Source organism: Rattus norvegicus, chromosome 5 (assembly GCF_021556685.1).
Source record: "Rattus norvegicus strain SHRSP/BbbUtx chromosome 5, alternate assembly SHRSP_T2T, whole genome shotgun sequence".
NCBI lineage: Eukaryota > Metazoa > Chordata > Mammalia > Rodentia > Muridae > Rattus > Rattus norvegicus.
Genome location: NC_141538.1, coordinates 119571947 through 119590802, shown reverse-complemented (window position 1 = coordinate 119590802; position 18856 = coordinate 119571947). Strand labels below are relative to the sequence as shown.

Genomic DNA, 18856 nt, shown 5'->3' with positions numbered 1-18856 from the left:
ATGTAAAGAAGCAAAGGAAGGCAGACGTGGCTGCGTGCCCGCCATCTGAGAAAGCCGAGGCAGGAGGATCACATGGTTAAGGAATGCTTAGGTATCTTAGTGAGATCCTATTTCTAAGTAAAGTAAAATGGTCAGGAGTGTGGCTCAGTGCCAAAACACTTTCCTAGCATGTGCAGAGCTGTACACCTCTTTTGGCAGTGCGATTTGTGTGTAGTATTACAGTCATTTGGCAACAGCTATGGGATTTAGGAGTTAAACATGCTTTCCATACTAGCGGATTCATTTTTAATGAGGAATGGCTGTGACAGTACACGTGGTATGTGATGGCTTCCATTTATAGACAGATATGGTGTCCTTTCCTGTGCTTAACTGTGAAGACCAGAAACACTAGAACACTTAAAGTCTTAAAAAAAAAAAGTTATTGTGCTAAGTAGCCACTCTGCTGTTATTTCCCACTCTGTAGGAAGAACCAATAGAACGGCTTAGTGTTCCTGATGTGCCCAAAGAGCATTTTGGACAAAGACTTCTTGTGAAATGTTTATCACTCAAGTGAGTATTTCTTTTACTCTCATCATCTGTTACCTGGACTAATACTTTGATTACTGGTATAATAAAACTTTAGGGGTTGGGGATTTAGCTCAGTGGTAGAGCGCTTGCCTAGTAAACACAAGGTCCTGGGTTTGGTCCTCAGCACCAAAAAAAAAAAAAAAAAAAAAAAAAAAAATCTTTAAATGTGCTTGTGTATACGTCCTTATGAGAATTGTTTTTCCTTTTTCTTTTGAAATTTTTTTTTTAAAGATTTATTTATTTATTATATATAAGTACACTGTAGCTGTCTTCAGATACACCAGAAGAGGGCATCGGATCTCTTTACAGATGGTTGTGAGCCACCATGTGGTTGCTGGGAATTGAACTCATGACCTCTGGAAGAGCAGTCGGGTGCTCTTAACCGCTGAGCCATCTCTCCAGCCCGAAATTATTTTTTAAGATCTTACATATTTATTTTTATTTTTAAGAAAAAAATGTTTATTTATATTTAATGTTTTCCACATAATGCATCCATTACTAACAGCTATTCAGAAAAGAGGAAAGTACACATAAGAAAGCGACTACTGTGGTACTATTTATTATGTGGCTTATAAAACTGAACAGCAACCAGGATGGGGTGCACACCTGTAATCCCAGCATTCAGTAGGCTGCAGGCGAGGAGCATGGGTGTGAGGTCACTTGGCCTTCCTGGCCGGGGTGGTGTGATTCCACCCACCCTAGCACTCTGGAGTCTGAATGAAAGACACAAATGCGCAGCCTTATTTTTAATAGATCCTAAGCTAACTCAGTGGCTGGACACTTCCAAACCTCCTCACAGCTAGCACGCATTCCCCTCCAGTATTCCTGAGTTAACACTTTCTTTTTTTTTTTTTTTTTTTTTTTTTTTTTGGTTCTTTTTTTCGGAGCTGGGGACCGAACCCAGGGCCTTGCGCTTCCTAGGCAAGCGCTCTACCACTGAGCTAAATCCTCAACCCCGAGTTAACACTTTCTAAATCTGTAGTTTATCTTTGCTGCCCTGTTTCCATCTGGGCAGCCCTCCCATCGGGCCACTTTCCCTTTGCACCTACATTTCGCCAGCTCACCTACCTGTTCCTTCACTGCTTGGTCCATCCTATGAAGTCCTGCCTCTGCCTGCCTGCACAACCATTGGCTGCTGGCTCTTTATTGACAAGTCAAAAAACCAGCTGTTGGCAGGGACCCGCAGTGGACATGTGAATTCCATGTAAGCACAACTCAAATCCTCAATAAGGTTTTATGGACTTTCAATGTATACCTTAAAGTTTCTTTTCCAAAGTAACTCTAGCTTAAGTAAGTTTTTGTGTAATGAGGGCATAAACAGAGTAACAGTGTCTATGTGCTTCTTGCCAGAAACTACGGTCTTCCTGAATCTTCTCTGCATTTATCTTGAGCCTTGAGGAGAGGACTTTAATAAACATTCATTTAGTGCTAGTGCTCCAGCGGCTCTCCCTTACCACACACTAGTCAGTTGTTCTCTGTGGTGATTGTCACCTACTGCTGGAAGATGATGGTTCTCTGATGATGGCTGAGCAGTGCACTCGTCTGAGTGCTCGCCAGATGTCCTACTTTAGTTCTGATTATATATAAGAGCATGTAGATGCAGGTGCTGGAGGCGCTCCTTGGAACTGGAGTTACATTTGACTGTGATCCATCCAGCATGGGTACTGGGAACAGAACTCTTGGCAAGAGCAGTGCATGTCCTCTTCTTTGAGAAGACAGTCCTCTCTCCAGCCCCTGAAACAATCCTCATTTAGAAATAGAAAGCATCTTGGGAGACAATCACAAAGTATACAAACAAAGGTTAATCTCATGAGGGTTTTCAAACGAATTTGTTCACTAATCTCCAAATTAAAACAAAATATGGAAGTCTTAATGTGCATACCATTCTTGCCCAGGACCAGTGGTTCTTGTCACCTAAGTAAGCGCGAGTCATTTTCTATGCCTTATACCAAGTAATGTTCAGGTTTCACATTTGTGTGTGAGGTTAGAGCATTGGAGACGTTGGGAACTGCTACAGCTGTACAGATTAACTTCTGGCTTGAAGAACATTTTCTGCTACCTGTGTGTGTTGCTGGCCATTGGTGTTGGGTTTTTTTTTTTTTTTCAAAGATTTATTTATTTATTTATTTATTTATTTATTTATTTATTTATTTATTTATTTATGAGTACACTGTAGCTGTCTTCAGACACACTAGAAGAGGGTATTGGATCCCATTACAGATGGTTGTGAGCCACAGTGTAGTTGCTGGGAATTGAATTCACAACCTTTAGGCTGAGTTATCTCTAGCCCATGGCCATCGTTTTTGATGGGGAGTTTTAAAGACAAAACTTTTTCTTTTTTAAAAAAATGTTGTTTTGAGGCAGGGTTTCATTTTGTATCTCTGGCTGTCCTGGAACTTAATATATAGAACAGGCTGACCTCTTAACTCAGAAATCCTCCTGCCTCGTGAGTGTTGTTGGATTAAAGATGCACATCACTATGCTCCCCCTCCCCCCCATAAATATTTTTTTCTTTAAAGAGCTAGTTTCTTATTTTTTGTAGGTTTGGCTCTGTTTTAGTATCAAAGTTTTAAAGTCTTATTTTTTTCTTGAAGGCAGTTCAGTGTCATATGTCTTGGGGTAACTTATACATATGTGTGCTCCTTTTCCTTGTGTTTCTTTTACTTCTTGCTGTCTCTGGAGTAATTTTATATGACAAACAGTATTTTCTTTACTTTACAAATGAGGAAGTGTGAATTAAAGGGAATCGTAGAAATTCTGCTTACTAATGCTCAGTAAATTATTGAAGGCATTCTTGTAGGTTTATTAGTTCCAACTGAAGAAGAAAAACTTGAATTTGTAGCTCAACCAGATAGATTACTTTGTATATAAATATGACACCTTTCTTTCTTTGATGACACTTTTCTTTCTTTGAAAGCCAAAGCTTTATACATTTAGTTAAATCTGTGTAGAAACCCATTAGATGAATTGAATAGACTTTTCTACATATTTGGCCCGCTACATTATATTAAAGCCTTTTATAGCAGCCATTTTGATACAGGCTGGATACCACACATTTATTCATATCCTTTCATTTATTTGTTGTCACAGAGTTTCATCTTTCCTAGTCTAGAGCTTCTTGTGTAGTTGATGATGACTTTGGATTTCTGATTCTCCTCCCACCTGAGCTGGGACTCCTGCAGTGCCCATCTCCTCCTGCTTTGTGCAGTACTGAGGGTGAGCCTAGAGCTCCATGCGTGCCAGGCCAGCACTCTCCTGACAGAACTACACCCCAGCTCCAAACTTTACCCTTTCAAAATGTACCAGTGAGAAGTCTATGTTCTTAGCATTATGCAAGTATTATTGCTAATTCTGGAGCGTGTTTTTCACCCATACCTGTATTAGCCTATTGGACCACTGTATTAGACTGTCACATGGACTGTTGACTTCATAGAAATTGAGTTCTTAGTTCTAGAGGTGGGAAGTGAAAGACCAAGATGCCAGTGGCTCGTTTTTTTCCTTCTGGCTTGTAAGTAGCTGATTTCTTCCTGTGTCTTTACATGTCTTCTCACTATGTGGGCACAGAAAAAGTCTGTGATGTCTTCTTTGTGTTTCTCTGTGTGTGCACTGAATGATAAAAAGAAATAAAAAGGGAAGGAAATGCCATGACTGCTCCTAGGTATGATGGAGGAGAAAGTTTATTGTAGATATGTGGGAGAGCACAGCCAGAGGCAGACACATATGGGAGAGTCCAGAGTAGTCAGGACCCTGAACCATGTGGTGAGAAGGAAAGCAGAAGGGAGAGAGGAGAGCCAAGTACAGTAGCTAGGAGACCAAAGGTACAAAAAGAGCAAAAGAGAGGGCGAGTAGCCAGATGTCTGCATTATATAGGGAAGAACCTTTAGGGGAAGGGCATCCCAGGGTAGAGGGTGGGGCATGCCAGCTATACTCTCGTAACAGGTAAGACTAAGGAATTCTGTGCAAACCTGGCAGCCAGGTCTACTTTGAAATATTAAATAGGTATTTAGCTGCTTGTCCTGGCTTTGAAATTTAACTTGCATGTGTTTGGAGGCCAGAGATTGATGTTGGATCTCTTCCTCTACTGTCCAAAAAAATACAATTGATTTAATTTTATGTATATAGGAGTTTTGTCTGCATGCTTTTCTGTTCATCATGTATATGCAGTATCTGTGAAAGCCAGAAGACGGCATTGGATCACCTGGAACTGGCGTTGCAGATGTTGTGAGCTGCCATGTGGTGTTGGGAATTTAACTTGGGTCCCCTGCAAGAACAACCTGAGCTCTTAATTACTGAGCCATTTTTCCAGCTTCCATCCAGTTTGTTGTTTGTGGCAGGGTTTCTCACTGACCCTGAAGCTCTGGTTCAGCAAGACCGCCTGGCTCCAGGGCTCTTTCTGCTTTCACAGCTCTTGGACTATAGGACTATAGGCACATTCCTCCATGTCTGTGGGATCCAAACTCAGGTCTTCATGCTTGTGCCGAATATGGTCTTTGGTAGGGACTCCAGTTCATTAGATTAGTGTCCCATCCTTAGGACATTAACCTTGATTTCTCCACTGATCAGACCCTGTCTTTAATGGACATTTTTGGCTTAAAGACTTCATATAAGAGTTTTAGGGCATCTTTCTGAAACAGTAGTATTCATAGACAGTCATCTCCTGTTCTTTCTTCTCTTTAGCCCCTGCCCACACTGGCTTGCTTTCTGTTTCTGTCTGTTCACCTTTGCTTATGTTTTGTAAATGTAATTATAAACCATATGGGGAGTCTTTGGTGTGGTTTCTTCACACAACATGTTTTTATGGCTTATCCGTATTCTAGTATACATAAACGTTTCTTACTATATATAGCCAAATGATAATCCACTGAATGAATATGCTACTTCATATGTGGCACTTCTACTTTTAGAAGACAACAGCTTTATTTGATTCAGCTTCCATAGCATACAGTTTATCCAGTGTGTAGCCAGTATGCAGTTTACTAATGAACTTGCCTGTTGTACACTTCAATGTGTTCTGCTAGAGTGACAGGCATGTGTAACTTTTCTCAGTGGATATTACAACACTTTCATCACCCCCTGTCCCTGTCTGTCTGTCTGTCTCTGCTTCATCCCTGTGTGTGTGTGTGTGTGTGTGTGTGTGTGTGTGTGTGTTTCATTAGCAGACTTACATCTGAACAACAAAAACAGTGAGGTTTCTATCTTTCTGTACAGAAAGTCTGCTTTAACACAGCATAACAAGCACCATCCCTAAACAAAGATGTTTTCTTGCTTTTTTGTTGCTTTCTGTCTTTCTACTTCCTTCTTTTCCTTTCCTTCTCTTTGGCTTTGTACTTTTCTCCCCTTCCCTGTCTTTCTCCTCTCCTTTGTGGTACTGGAGATTGAACCTAGGGTCTTCCACAGGGTAGGCACACTGTGTACCACTGAGCTGCTCCATTGGCCCGCATCAGTACATTTTACTTCATTAAAATGTTCAACTGTTTTTCCATACAAAGTCACAAGTGTTAAGACCACACATAGGAGGAGTAGAAAATATGAACAACACTTACACTTGACAATCCAGTAGAGTAGTGGGTCCTGACACCTTAGAGAGTTGACCACTCTTTCACAGAGGTTTCCTACGATCATTGGAAAATACAGATGGATTACTTTTCATAACAGTAGCAAATAGTTATGAAGTAGAAAATAATTTTATAGTTGGCGGTCACCACAACTTGAGGAACTGTTTAAAAAGGTCACAGTGTAGGAAGGTTGAGAGCCACCTCCCTTGAGGACATTCGTATGGTTAATAATACGTCCTGTGGAACTGTTTTTGTCCCTCTACAGCACTGAGCACCATTTGCCTGGCAGTTCTTGTGGTTGGGGCTGTCCTGGACACGGCAGGATGCTCAGCTACATTCTAGACTTCTGCTTGTAAATGTGGTAATATTCCTCCAGCAGAGAAAATCAAGAGGTCTACAGCTGTGACCAGGTGCAGCTGTGTGTGGCCAGGTGCAGCTGTGGCCAGGTGCAGCAGTGAGTGCAGCATTGTCTTTGACTGAGACTCCACTGTGCTGCTGTTTTAGTCAACTTCTTGCTACATATGTTTTGAGTCAGTAAACACTCTAGTGTTGGGAAGTGCATTAAACATCTCAAGTATGAACTTTTAAAAGACTTTTGACATTTTCATAAAATGGGAATTATGATGTCAGCATTAAAATGGTAAGATTAATATTTTAAAATATGGGAAATTTACCATTAAATATCGAGTTAAAAAAGCATATTACTAAATAGTATCACACTTTTTGTTTAAAGAAAAAAATTTCACATGTTCATTTTACATGACAGAAGCCTGTGTAGATAAGCATTCAACTTCACCTCAGGTATTTCTGTGTAGTGGAGTTCCAAATGCCTTTGCTTTTCTCTGAATATTTAAATGTATTTAAATGTTTTTGGGTATGGAATATTTGATTTATAGTCCAGAAAAGAAGATACTTTAAAACTTTATTATAAAGTGGACACACCTAAGTAAACGACCTAATTACAGGTTGCAATGTAAATAGTGCCACAAATGGATAGAAAATTCTGTGACACTTTTTAGGAGGTTTAATTGTTGCTGAAAACATAAGGAGAGTTATTATCTTAGTTAGGGTGTTACTGCTGTGAGCAGACACCATGACCAAGGCAAGTCTTATTAGGACAGCATTTAATTGGGGCTGACTTACAGGTTCAGAGGGTCAGTCCATTATCATCAAGGCAGAAGCATGACAACATCCAGACAGGCATGGTGCAGGAGGAGCTGAGAGTTCTACATTTTCATCTGAAGGCAGAGAGAAGACTGACATCCTCAGGCAGCTAGGAGGAGGTTCTTAAATCCCACCCCTGTGGTGACACAATTCTCCAACAAGACCACACCTACTCCAACAAGGCCACACATCCTAATAGTGTCACTTCCTGGGACAAGCATATTCAAACCACTGCAGTTATTCAGAGAAGTGTAACCGTGGACTTTTCACCTGTGCCCCAGTGCCTGAATAACTACTCGGAAGCTTATTATTCATGAATTAATGCCCAGGCCATAAGCTAGGCTCATTCCCAGCTATCTCATAACTTATATTAACCTGTTCTTACTATTCTGTGTCTGCCACAGCACTAGTTACCTGTCCCCAGTTTCTTGTCTGACTCCTCTGAGTCCAGGAAGGGATCCCTGCGAGATGTCCCACCTTCTAATCTTTTCTCCGCTCATTGGCCATCAGCTTTTACACAGCACACAAGAGGCAATCCCTACAGAGAAGCTGTTTGTTTGAAACTGAAAGATACGTGGAAAGTGTTTCTTAGAGAAGGTGTAATATAGGTAGGCACGGGTGGGAAGGAAAAGTCATCGAAACAATGAACTTTGACATCAGAATTTTTTTCCAGAAAGATCTTTCTGGATCTGCCTGTCTGTCTCTCCTCTTCTCTCTCTCTCTCTCTCCCTCTCCTCTTCCCCTCTCTTTCCCCCTCTCTCTGTCTGTCTCTGTCTCTGTCTGTCTGTCTCTCTCTCTCTGTCTCTCTCTGTCTCTCTGTCTGTCTCTCTCTCTCTCTCTCTCTCTCTGTGTGTGTGTGTGTGTGTATGTGTTTCTGTGCCAGTCTGTCCATCTATGAAGATATATACATATGTTTAGTGTGTGCGCGGTGTGTGTGTGTGTGTGTGTGTGTGTGTGTGTGTTTCTTTGTCAGTCTGTCCATCTATGAGGATATATACATGTGAGTACAGATGTCTGAAGAGGGAGTCAGCTCCCCTGGAGCTGGAGTTACAGTATAGCTGTTAGCTGCTGCCTGATGCATTTGTTGGGAACTGAACTTGGATTCTCTGCAAGACCAACAGTTTTAATTGATGAGCCATCTTTTTAACCCCAGATCTATCTTTCATATGTATTTTAAAGTTAATTTATTCTTTTTTTCATAAAGGTTTGAAATTGAAATTGAGCCCATTTTTGCAAGTTTGGCTTTATATGACGTCAAGGAGAAGAAGAAAGTAAGTCTCTGGGATTTGGTTGCAGTCATTGTCACAATCATAAGTTTTCAAGACCTGCTTACATGTTGCTTGTTTCATAAGATAAACAAATAGTGACTCCTCAAACATTACCAATTGAAAAGGAAAACAGAAATCTAACTTTTCAGGACTAGTTCAATATTTCATCTTATAGAAAATACTTTAGTTGAAACCTATTTTATTTTTTTTTAAATTGAAAAAGTCCTCAAAGCAAATGGCAGAAGCAATTTTTCTTTTGATTTTTTTAAATTTACATTTCAAATGTTATTTGCTTTCCTGGTTTTCCAGACATAAGGCCTCTATCCTATCCCCTCCCCTTTTCTATGAGGGCATTCCCCCACATCCCCCACCTACCCCTTCCCGCCTCCCTGCCCTGACATTCCCCTACACTGGGGGGTCCAGCCTTGGCAGAAGCAATTTTTAGGAACTAGATATGCTAATGTAGGAAAGGCATTGTATGAAAGCAGTATATGAGAACATAAGCGTGGTGATCTCTGGGGTTCATTGACACAGTTTGGAACCTCTAATGGCCAGTGCTGCTTTACGTAAGTTTAGGTAGTGTGTCTGAAGTGAGTCTAGCTTTACTGTGCTGCTCTTATTATGCTTTGGAACTTTCAGAGGCATCAGATTTCTTCCTGTTTGTTTACTTTCTTCTCCTTCTCCTTCAGCTCTCCCTACCCCTTCCTCCCTTCTTTCTCCAGTGCAAGGAATGGAGTCCAGGGCTCTGAGATTTCGAGCCTGGGGTCCAGCGCTCAGCCACATCTCTGAGAACCTAGCATTTCTTATTTTCACACTAAGTCACTCTGAGGTAGAAACTTGGAAGTGCCTTCACTATCAACGCATGGCCCGTGATGGATTTCTTGAAGAGAACTTGCTCTAGTAGCTTATATTTGTAAAATGGAAGCTGCCGAGAGTTATGAACATAGAGTTTTACAGTTGAGTTTGTAGGCCTTCATCACGGTGCTGGTTGCCTTGGCTGTACTTGTAACTAAGGAACGTGAGGTACGACTCCAGAGAATGTGTCCCATGTTCTAGGCCAGAGCAGCTTAACAGTTTTTGCTTTTGATACAGATATGTAGATTGGTCTCAGTGAAATATATAATCAACTGAATTTTAATGAAGTGTTTTGGACTGTTTTATTATCTAATAGTTTTAAGACTATATAATTTTTGTGCACATTAAATTTTGTATTAATATAAACATTTAATATCTGAATGTATTTTTCAGATTTCAGAGAATTTTTATTTTGACCTTAATTCAGAACAGATGAAGGGACTGTTACGGCCACATGTACCTCCTGCTGCCATTACCACTCTGGCAAGATCAGCCATTTTTTCTATAACTTATCCTTCCCAAGATGTTTTTCTTGTGATAAAGGTGAGAATATCTTTAACATGTGTTTGTTTGGTGTCTACTCCTGTCTTCGTCAATACTGCAAACTTAGGAAGGACAATACCTGTCTTGGTTTTGTGTTTAATACTTTGCAGTACCACATTGGACTTATCCATAGTTACAACCTAACTTTTCCTGAATGCAAAGTAGTATTGATTATGTTTCTTCAGTCAAACAACATGGGTTTATCTTAAGGGATTGCCTCACGTGATTGTGATTGTGAGAGCTGACAGTTGCCCTATTCTTAGGGCAAGCTGCTAAGAGCTAGATGTTATTGAAGTCTTGAGTCCAGAATTCACACGCTAACAGTCTGATTAATCAGACTCAGGCCTGATTGCTGTTATGGTTTTCTTCAGGAAAACTCAGTCTTGTTCATAAAGCCCTTAGCTGATTAGATGAGGCCCAGCTCCTGGAGTAGAGACTGATCAACTCTACTCAAGGGCTACTGTTTTAATTGTTAATAATCTCTAAAGAATACTTTCACAGCAACATTTAGAGAAATGTTAGACCACATAACTGAGGACCCGGTCTGTGTAAATTCACTCTCTTAGTTAGTATATAGCACTTATGTCAAAGTCATATAGATACGAAAGCTAAAACCATTGTCATAGGTCATTGATTGACAGAGAGTTTTGACTGTCAACCCGTTGACCACCAGATATGCTGTCTGGCATAGAGGCAGGATGGGTGGAAGGTTGAGGCTAGCAAGAGCCTATCTTTTAAAAAGGAAAACAAAATGAAAATAACAACCACAAAACACTGCAAGCATACTCACCCATAAAGTAATTATAAATTCCAGACACTAGCCAGGCCTAATAATAGAGGTCTATGATTCCAGTTTGGTAGGCTGAGGCAGAGGAATTGCATGTTCAAGGCTCCATTGGGTTATAGAGTGAGTTTAAGGCTAGCCTGGGCTACTTTAATAGAACTTTCTCAAAATAAAAGGTAAAATGAAGGCTGGGGATAGAGTCTAGTGTTGAGCAATAGAGCAGTTGTCTAGTGTGGACATGGGGTCCTAGGTTCAGTCCGCAGCACTGGGAGGATAAATTCAAATGCCACTACTGTGCCACTACCATGTGTGCCTTAGACTAGTCGGGACCAGCAGATAGCTCTGCAGGTCTGACAGTTCTCAATGCCAGTCCCAGCTACCAGGTCTTGTTCCACATGGCGGAAGAAGAGAACTGCCTTTCACATGAGTGCCATGGCATGCATGTTGGTGCCCTCTCCTTCACAGACAAAATAAGTACATGAATGTTAAAACACAAACAGAAGAATTTGGTTACTTGACTTTGGTTAAGTTGACCTTGACTTGAGAGCAGCCTAAAATGTATTCCTTAGTCACTATATAAAATTATTATAGAGGTAATGAAATTTTTAATAAGATTATAAAGTAGATTTTCATAAATGAGTCCTTTTTACCCACAGGAATAATGCCCCAGTTTGTTGGCTGCATTCCTATGAATTAAGGTTAAGATTAGGTTTAGTTTCAGTTAATCGTCCTGGAGAAATTCACTTCAGAAACTCCTCTTAGATGAGGTGACTTCTGCAGGCTCGGGCGGGGGCACATTTAGTCACGTCTTTAGCCCCAGTACAGCAGGGCAGGCGCATCTGGGAGTTTGAGGCCAGCCTAGTGTACATAGTAAGTTCCAGGATAGCCAGGGTTATATAGAGAGACCCTGTCTTCAAGAACCCAAAATGTTAATAGTATTATGATTTAAGCTATAATATATTAATAAATATAATAATATATTATTTTGAAAATGAATATAAGTAAGAAATATAGTTAATTTTATACATGGAGAATGGCACATTATTATAAGCTAGATGATTTTGAAAGAAATGAGCTGTTATGGCAATGATGTATGGAATATAGGCTGCTGGGAAATAAAGTGATTTAGTTGTCATAATGAAGGTAAATGGCTTTTAAGATAGCAATTAAAAACGGGGTTGGGGATTTAGCTCAGTGGTAGAGCGCTTGCCTAGGAAGCACAAGGCCCTGGGTTCGGTCCCCAGCTCCGAAAAAAAAAAAAAAAAAAGAACCAAAAAAAAAAAAAAAAAAGATAGCAATTAAAAGCATTGAATGTAAATGTATAAAGAAATAGATCATGCTAAACTTAAATGATGTAATACCATAATTTGAAAAATTATGTTATGTAACAACATATATTTATTGAAAATAATATAATTATATTCATAAAATATAAGCAAATGTATGTTTGTATGTATGCACACACATATACATATCTCTCTCTCTCCCTCTCTGTACATAGCTCTCTCTCTCCCTCCTTCTCCCCTATCTTCCCAAGAAGAATACCATTTGATATATAGGTTCAGTCCATCATTATCCATCCTTCCTTTCTTTCTTCCTTTCTTTCTTTCTTTCTTTCTTTCTTTCTTTCTTTCTTTCTTTCTTTCTTTCTTCCTTTCTTTCTTTCTTTCTTTCTTTTCTCTCTTTCTTTTTTTTTTCTTTTCTTGTCTTTTCTTTTTTCGGAGCTGGGGACCAAACCCAGGGCCTTGCGCTTGCTAGGCAAGCGCTCTACTGCTGAGCTAAATCCCCAAACTTCTTTCTTTCTTTCTAAGATTTATTTATTTCTTATGATAGTGTTTTGCCTGCATGAATGCCTACACACCAGAAAAGGGCATCAGATCCCATTACAGATGGTTGTGAACCACCAGGTGGTTGCTGGGATTTGAACTCAGGACCTTGGGAAGAGCAGCCAGTGCTCTTAACCTCCGAGCCATCTCTCCAACCAATTATCATTCAATTAGTTATCCAATTATCATTTCCTGAGGTGAAATTTCCTTAGCACCTGTATTGGATACTTATTGCTGTATAAGAACAGAAAGGACATCCAGTGGGCTGTAATGAAAAGCCTTTATTCATAATTCTATTTATGGTTCCTGTATATTTATTTATATGTCTGATTTGTGTGTTGGTCAGCCAGTCTGGGCTATACTGTTTCAGATGTTTGTGTTTGTGTGTATGTAGGTTGGAATCAGTTGATTTAGTCATTTTTAGCAGTAAAATCTTGATCTTTGTAGACATACCAAAGAGTATTTCATGGTGTGAATTATGACAACTTGTTCATTATATACTAGCTGGGGACATATTTCATTGAAATTTGTGTCTTTCATGTTAATTCAGTGAACATTTGCAATCTATTAAGAAGATATCTGAATTCATTCTCTTTAGCATCTTCTGAGGAATTGAAGTGTGGTTGATATACCCATTTCAGACTTCATTGGAGAAAACTGATTTTCTCTGCCAGCAGGTATCAGTTGCAGAAATGTCTTGGTTAAGGGTTGGACCCCATACCCATTTCCTGCCTCAGTGCTGAGACCCCATCTGCTTTGAAATTGTGCAGGCCCTGGTGTGCAGTCACAGTGTCTGTGAGTTCATGTGTGCATCAGTCCTGCTACATGTGGAAGAAACTATTTCTTTGTAATCATCCACCATCTATGAGATTTTCTACGTGTATCTTGAGCCTCGAGGGGCGTAGTATGATAAAGTCAGTTCTTAGTGTTTGTATCAGAAGTCCTTCACGAACTGAGCCAGCTCCCTAGCCTTATTTTTAAAAAGAGGTGAAATTTAAAAATTCCCAGGAATGTGAGGTATTTTAGAGAAATATGGGAATTGAAAGAAACGTCTATTTAGTCAGTTAAGACTATTATTATTGTGGGGAGGGCTAGGGAGGTGGCCTAGTGGTGAAGCAGTGCAGATAATGCCTCTCACTTCCGAGGAAACCTACATGTGGTGCCTTAATTTGCTTCGTATTGTAGTGACCATGATTAAAAGCAATTAGGGAAGTAAATGGTCTAAAAATTTTTTATTTGTGGTAAAATTGCAATTTATAATCTTAACCATTTTTTGGTGTACAGATCAGTATTAAGGATCTTCATACCATGTTGTAATCAGTCTCCAGAAGATTTCGGTTCAGAGAAGGAAAACTTAGGACTCCTTATTAAAGCTTGTCCCATTCTCTGCAAGTCCTCATTGTACTTTGTGTTTGTTAAGTGGACTTGTTGAGATGCCTTATGGAAGTGGAGTCATACAATGTTTGTCTTCTTGAGCCTGGCTAATTTAACAGAGCGTGGTTTCAAGGTTTGTCTAGGTTTGGACACATGTTAGACTGCATTTTATTTGAATAATATGTCCTAGGATAATATGCTCTGTGTGTGTACATGCTACCATACCTATTTATCTGTTAGTGGATATTTAGATTTTTAGATTGTTTTCTTTTCCCTTTTTTTTTTTTGAGGTGGGCAGTGTGAATAATGCTTTTATAAGAAAAGCTCTATAACATTTTATATTCAAACCATAACATTTAACTCCTGGCTCCATAGGCTCATGCAAAACACATTCAGTCCAAAGTCTCATGGTCTTTAATACGAATGCCTCGGAAGTCTCCTCTTTGACTGGATTGGTCTCTTAGCCTTGAGCCTCTGTAATACCTACACAGACAATAAAAACAACCCACAAACTTCCAGAGTACAGTGACACACAGCAGATATTTCCCTTTGGATGGAAGGAGTCGAGGCAGGCCATGGAAAGATCAGACTGAATTCTTCTACTTTTCTTTAGATCGTATGAACTCCATGATCAACACAGCAACAGCCCCACTTCTGATACCATTTTCTGCATTCGTTACTTTTTCTTGTTGGTCTTATCAAATAACTAACAACAGGTAGCTTAGGAAGGAAGATCCCATTTTGGCTTCCAGGTTGAGAGGATACCTGCAATGGAGAGAAGGCCCAATAGCAGATAGCACTGTGGTGACGAGGGTGCAGTTGGGGCTCCTCACATTTATTTTCTCTCTCCCTTTCTTTCTTTCTTTCTTTCTTTCTTTCTTTCTTTCTTTCTCTCTCTCTCTCTCTCTCTCTCTCTCTCTCTCTCTCTCTCTCTCTCCCTTCCTCCCTCCCTCCCTCCCTCCCTCCCTTCCTTCCTTCCTTCCTTCCTTCCTTCCTTTCTTAAATTGGATAATTTTTATTTACATTTCAAATGTTATTCCCTTTCCTGGTTTTCCATCCATAAGCCCCCTATCCCATCCCTCTCCCCTTCTTCTGTGAGGGTGTTCCCCTCACCAACCACTCCCCCTTTCCCACCTGCCCACCCTGACATTCCCCTACACTGGGGGGTCCAGCCTTGGCAGGACTGAGGGCTTCATACCTTGTTGAACTGGAGCAGAGAGCAGACAGGAGCAGTAGGCTTCAACCTCAATGCTTTCCCCAGATGACCTAATTCTTCTGGCCAACCTCGTCCTCTTATATGTGCCACAATCTTCAGAACATCCCTCCCGGCTGGAGCCCAGTGTTGAGACACAGGAGCTTACTTGGGATACTTTACAAGCCTTTGTTCATTGGTCAATTGGATTCCTCATTCTCACTACTGTTGGACCTGAGTCGTTGACTTCTTTCTGCATCTGAAGTACTCGTTTGCAGTGAGACGGATGCTTTGCACAGAATGTTATCTCATTCTTAAGGTTTTTCTTTTCGTTTCACTTATTTTGTCCTTTATGTAGTAAGCATCAGTCTTGATATAGTTTGTTTTTACCCATATCCCAGTACTGTAGTGCACATACATACATACATACATACATACATGCAGGGAGAAGAGTCATACACATACGTTTTAATTGACTTCATGCAAGGGTTAGCCTGGATTTCTCTCCTGTTCCATTGTGTGCCTATCTTACTTATTCATTATAGTTACCTCAGTGTGACCAAGTACCTGACAGATGTGGGAGAAAAGGTTTGTGTTGGCTAATTGTTTCAGAGGACTCCAGCACAGATGCCTGAGAACCACAAGGGAGGGAGGATCTGTTTGGCTTATGGTTGCAGAAGGTTTCAGCCATTGAAACATTTGTCAGAATAAAGGGGGAAATACTTATTTTGGCTTAAAATTCAGAGGAAATTGCAGTCCGTTTGGGGAAGCAGAGTAGAGAAGGTTCTGTGGCTGTAGGTGCACGAAAGGACATTTCTTTACATTGTGGTTTTCCAGAGAGCAGAGGATGCTTGACTGGAACCTCAGGAACTACTTCAACTAGGCTCCACTTCTTAAGTGCTCAGAGCTGGAAAGCCTGTGGCCCTCTGACCAAATCATGACCTTTGGCTGGCATTCTAGATTTAAAGTGCAGCCTATGCCTTCATTCAGGACCTCGGTTCTGCTCTTCAATCTCATCTGTGAAGTTAGGTCTGGTTTGCTTTTCTTTAAGCTATGGATTTCTCTTGTGATTTCTTTTCACATTTATGATGGATCATGCTACTTCTGTCAAAATCATTGGGGTAATGATAGGAATTTCATTAATTGTGCACGTCTTAGGCAACATGGGATTCCTAATTCTATTAAATCTTTTACTTCTTGAATTTGGAATATTGTTGGAATTTTTTGCTTTTATTTCTTTCAGCAACATTTTACTATTTTCATCATATAAATTTTTAACTTCCTTGATTAAGTTTATTCCTAAATATTTTATTATTGAAATGCTGTTAACTGTAGAATTGCTTTCTTTATTTGCTTTTTAGAATCCTCATTGTTAATGTGTATACTTTGTATACTGAAACTTTGTTGTATTTGGTTTTTAGTTTTGATAGTTTTTTGTTTGTTTATTGTTTTTGAGGCACAATTTCACTATGCAGCCCAGGCTAGCTTAGAATATGCTAGGCCTGAGGTGGGTGGCCCTGATTCTCTTGAATGATTGGATAGCAGGCAATGAGGCATACTCAACTGGGGGCAGCATATATCATGATATTTTTTCTTTATTTGCATGAAATCATTAGAGTTTTCCATGTAAAAGATCATGCTGTCAGAAACAATGTTGGTGATGATGATGGTGTGATGTGGTGATGGTGATGGTGATGGTGATGGTGATGGTGATGGTGATGGTGATGGTACTGGTGATGATTCACTCACCTTTAATCCCAGCACTTGAGCGGCAGAGGCAGGTGGATCTCTGAGTCTGAGGTTTGCAAAGCAAATTCCAGCAGGCCTGGCCTACAGAAAGAAACCCTGCCTCAGAAAAACAACAACAAAGGTCCCGCTGTCAACAGAGATCATTTTATTTCCCTTCTTCCTTTCCATCCTATGTGTCTGTTATTCTGTTGCTTGTCTGATCGCTCTGGCTCTAAACCCAGCCTGGGTTCGTATAGAAAATGCTAAACTGGGTATTCTTGTCTTGTTCCTAATTTTAGAGGGAATTTAAGTTTTGAGTCACCCTTGAGAATGCTCGCTGTGGGCTTTTCATGTACAGCCTTTTCATATTGAAAGTTTCCTTACACTCATAGTTGGTTGAGCATTTCTATTGGGAAATTATTCTGAATTATTTTTCGGATCCATTTTTGGCACAAATTTGACCATTCCCCTTTCCCATGTTATTCTATTAATGTGTGATATATTTATTTTTAATATATTGAATTATCCTTGCATTTCTGACTGAGTATTTTTATTTTTAAAACCTTAGCTAAACTTTTCTGTTTTTGTCTTCGACAGCTAGAAAAAGTCCTACAGCAAGGAGACATTGGGGAGTGTGCAGAACCATATATGATTTTCAAAGAAGCTGATGCCACCAAGGTACCATGTCAGGACCTCATTTTCCCGTATCACTCTTAATATAATTTGGGAAAAATAAACACATATAAATCCTGTTAAATATTTCCAATGCTAATTCACTTTTTTCTGTTTGTCTACTTCCTTTTGTCCTGTTACCACATTGTCTTTGTCATTTAGCCTGTTTTATGTCCCATGCTAGACTTAAAAATCTCTTTTACCTGTTGGGGGAGGGGTAGAGAGATAACTTGTGGGTAGAGGCATTCGCCTTTCAAGTCTGATGACTGTTGCTTGACCCCAGACTCCAGAATGTTGTTTTCTGAACTTGATGACACATACAATGAAACACTCCTCCCAGGACACAAACCCATACACCAAGAGTATTAGCAGTAATAGTAATTTATTCTTTCTTCCGGAGCTGGGAACCGAACCCAGGGCCTTTCGCTTCCTAGGCAAGCGCTCAACCACTGAGCTAAATCCCCAACCCCTAGTAATAGTAATTTAAATATGGGTTAAAAATTATTTTTGTTGATGAGAGCAAAGCTAATTGAATTTCAAATTTCTTTTATTTAAAAGTTCTTTTATTTACCAAATAGTGATATTGATGAAACTTCCAGCATTGATTTTGTCATCTTGAGAGAAAGAAAGATGGGCAAGCATCACATGCACACATGTCTCTATATCACATGCACACATGTCTCTATATCACATGCACACATGTCTCTATATCACATGCACACATGTCTCTATATCATATGCACACATGTATCTATATCATATGCACACATGTCTCTATCACAAGGTGAGCAAAGAAGCAGAGCTGTGTTCTCATCTGCAGCTGCCGACAGTATAGGATCCAGGCTGCGACTTGTTACACTGGAAAGGATAGAGTAGCTGAGCTAATTTTAAACACCATGAGGTGGGAACAAAAATACTTTAGCATGAATTTAGCTAACAGCCCATGACCAGAAAAGCATATCAGGAGCTCAAGTCTTTGAACAAACAGTGTTTTAAAGCAAGTTTTGAAGAAGACAGTTATTTTAGATAGTTTGAAGAAAGACTCAAGTTGTTGTTCTGGAGTTCATAAAGACAAAACTTTTTCTAGATTTCTCTCTTTCCTATTTGTTCTGGTATTAAATTTTGTGTTAAAAAGACTTTTACATTTCCTTTCCTAAAAAGACTTCCTGCAGGACATGCACGTGGCTCTAAGCCCCTTTTTCCCTGCCAAGACGACATAATCACAGAGGGAAACTGCAGGGCCTTTGCTGCCTGTTTGCAGAGAGTTGAGGTGTGGCGTTGAATGGTACTTGTGTAATGTTCTCTCCCCTCACACATGCTCAGCCTGA

General features: G+C 39.9%; 1 protein-coding gene across 8 annotated transcripts in view; it reads left to right on the top strand.

The window, feature by feature from the left end:
* The window catches only part of Dock7 (dedicator of cytokinesis 7), a 183874-nt gene that overhangs the window by 35192 nt on the left and 129826 nt on the right, over window positions 1-18856 (top strand). For all 8 annotated transcript variants that reach the window (NM_001415886.1, NM_001415885.1, XM_087549058.1 and 5 more), the window contains 4 exon segments: window positions 464-549; window positions 8491-8557; window positions 9803-9952; window positions 17454-17534. In NM_001415886.1, the coding sequence (NP_001402815.1) occupies window positions 464-549; window positions 8491-8557; window positions 9803-9952; window positions 17454-17534 (384 nt within the window).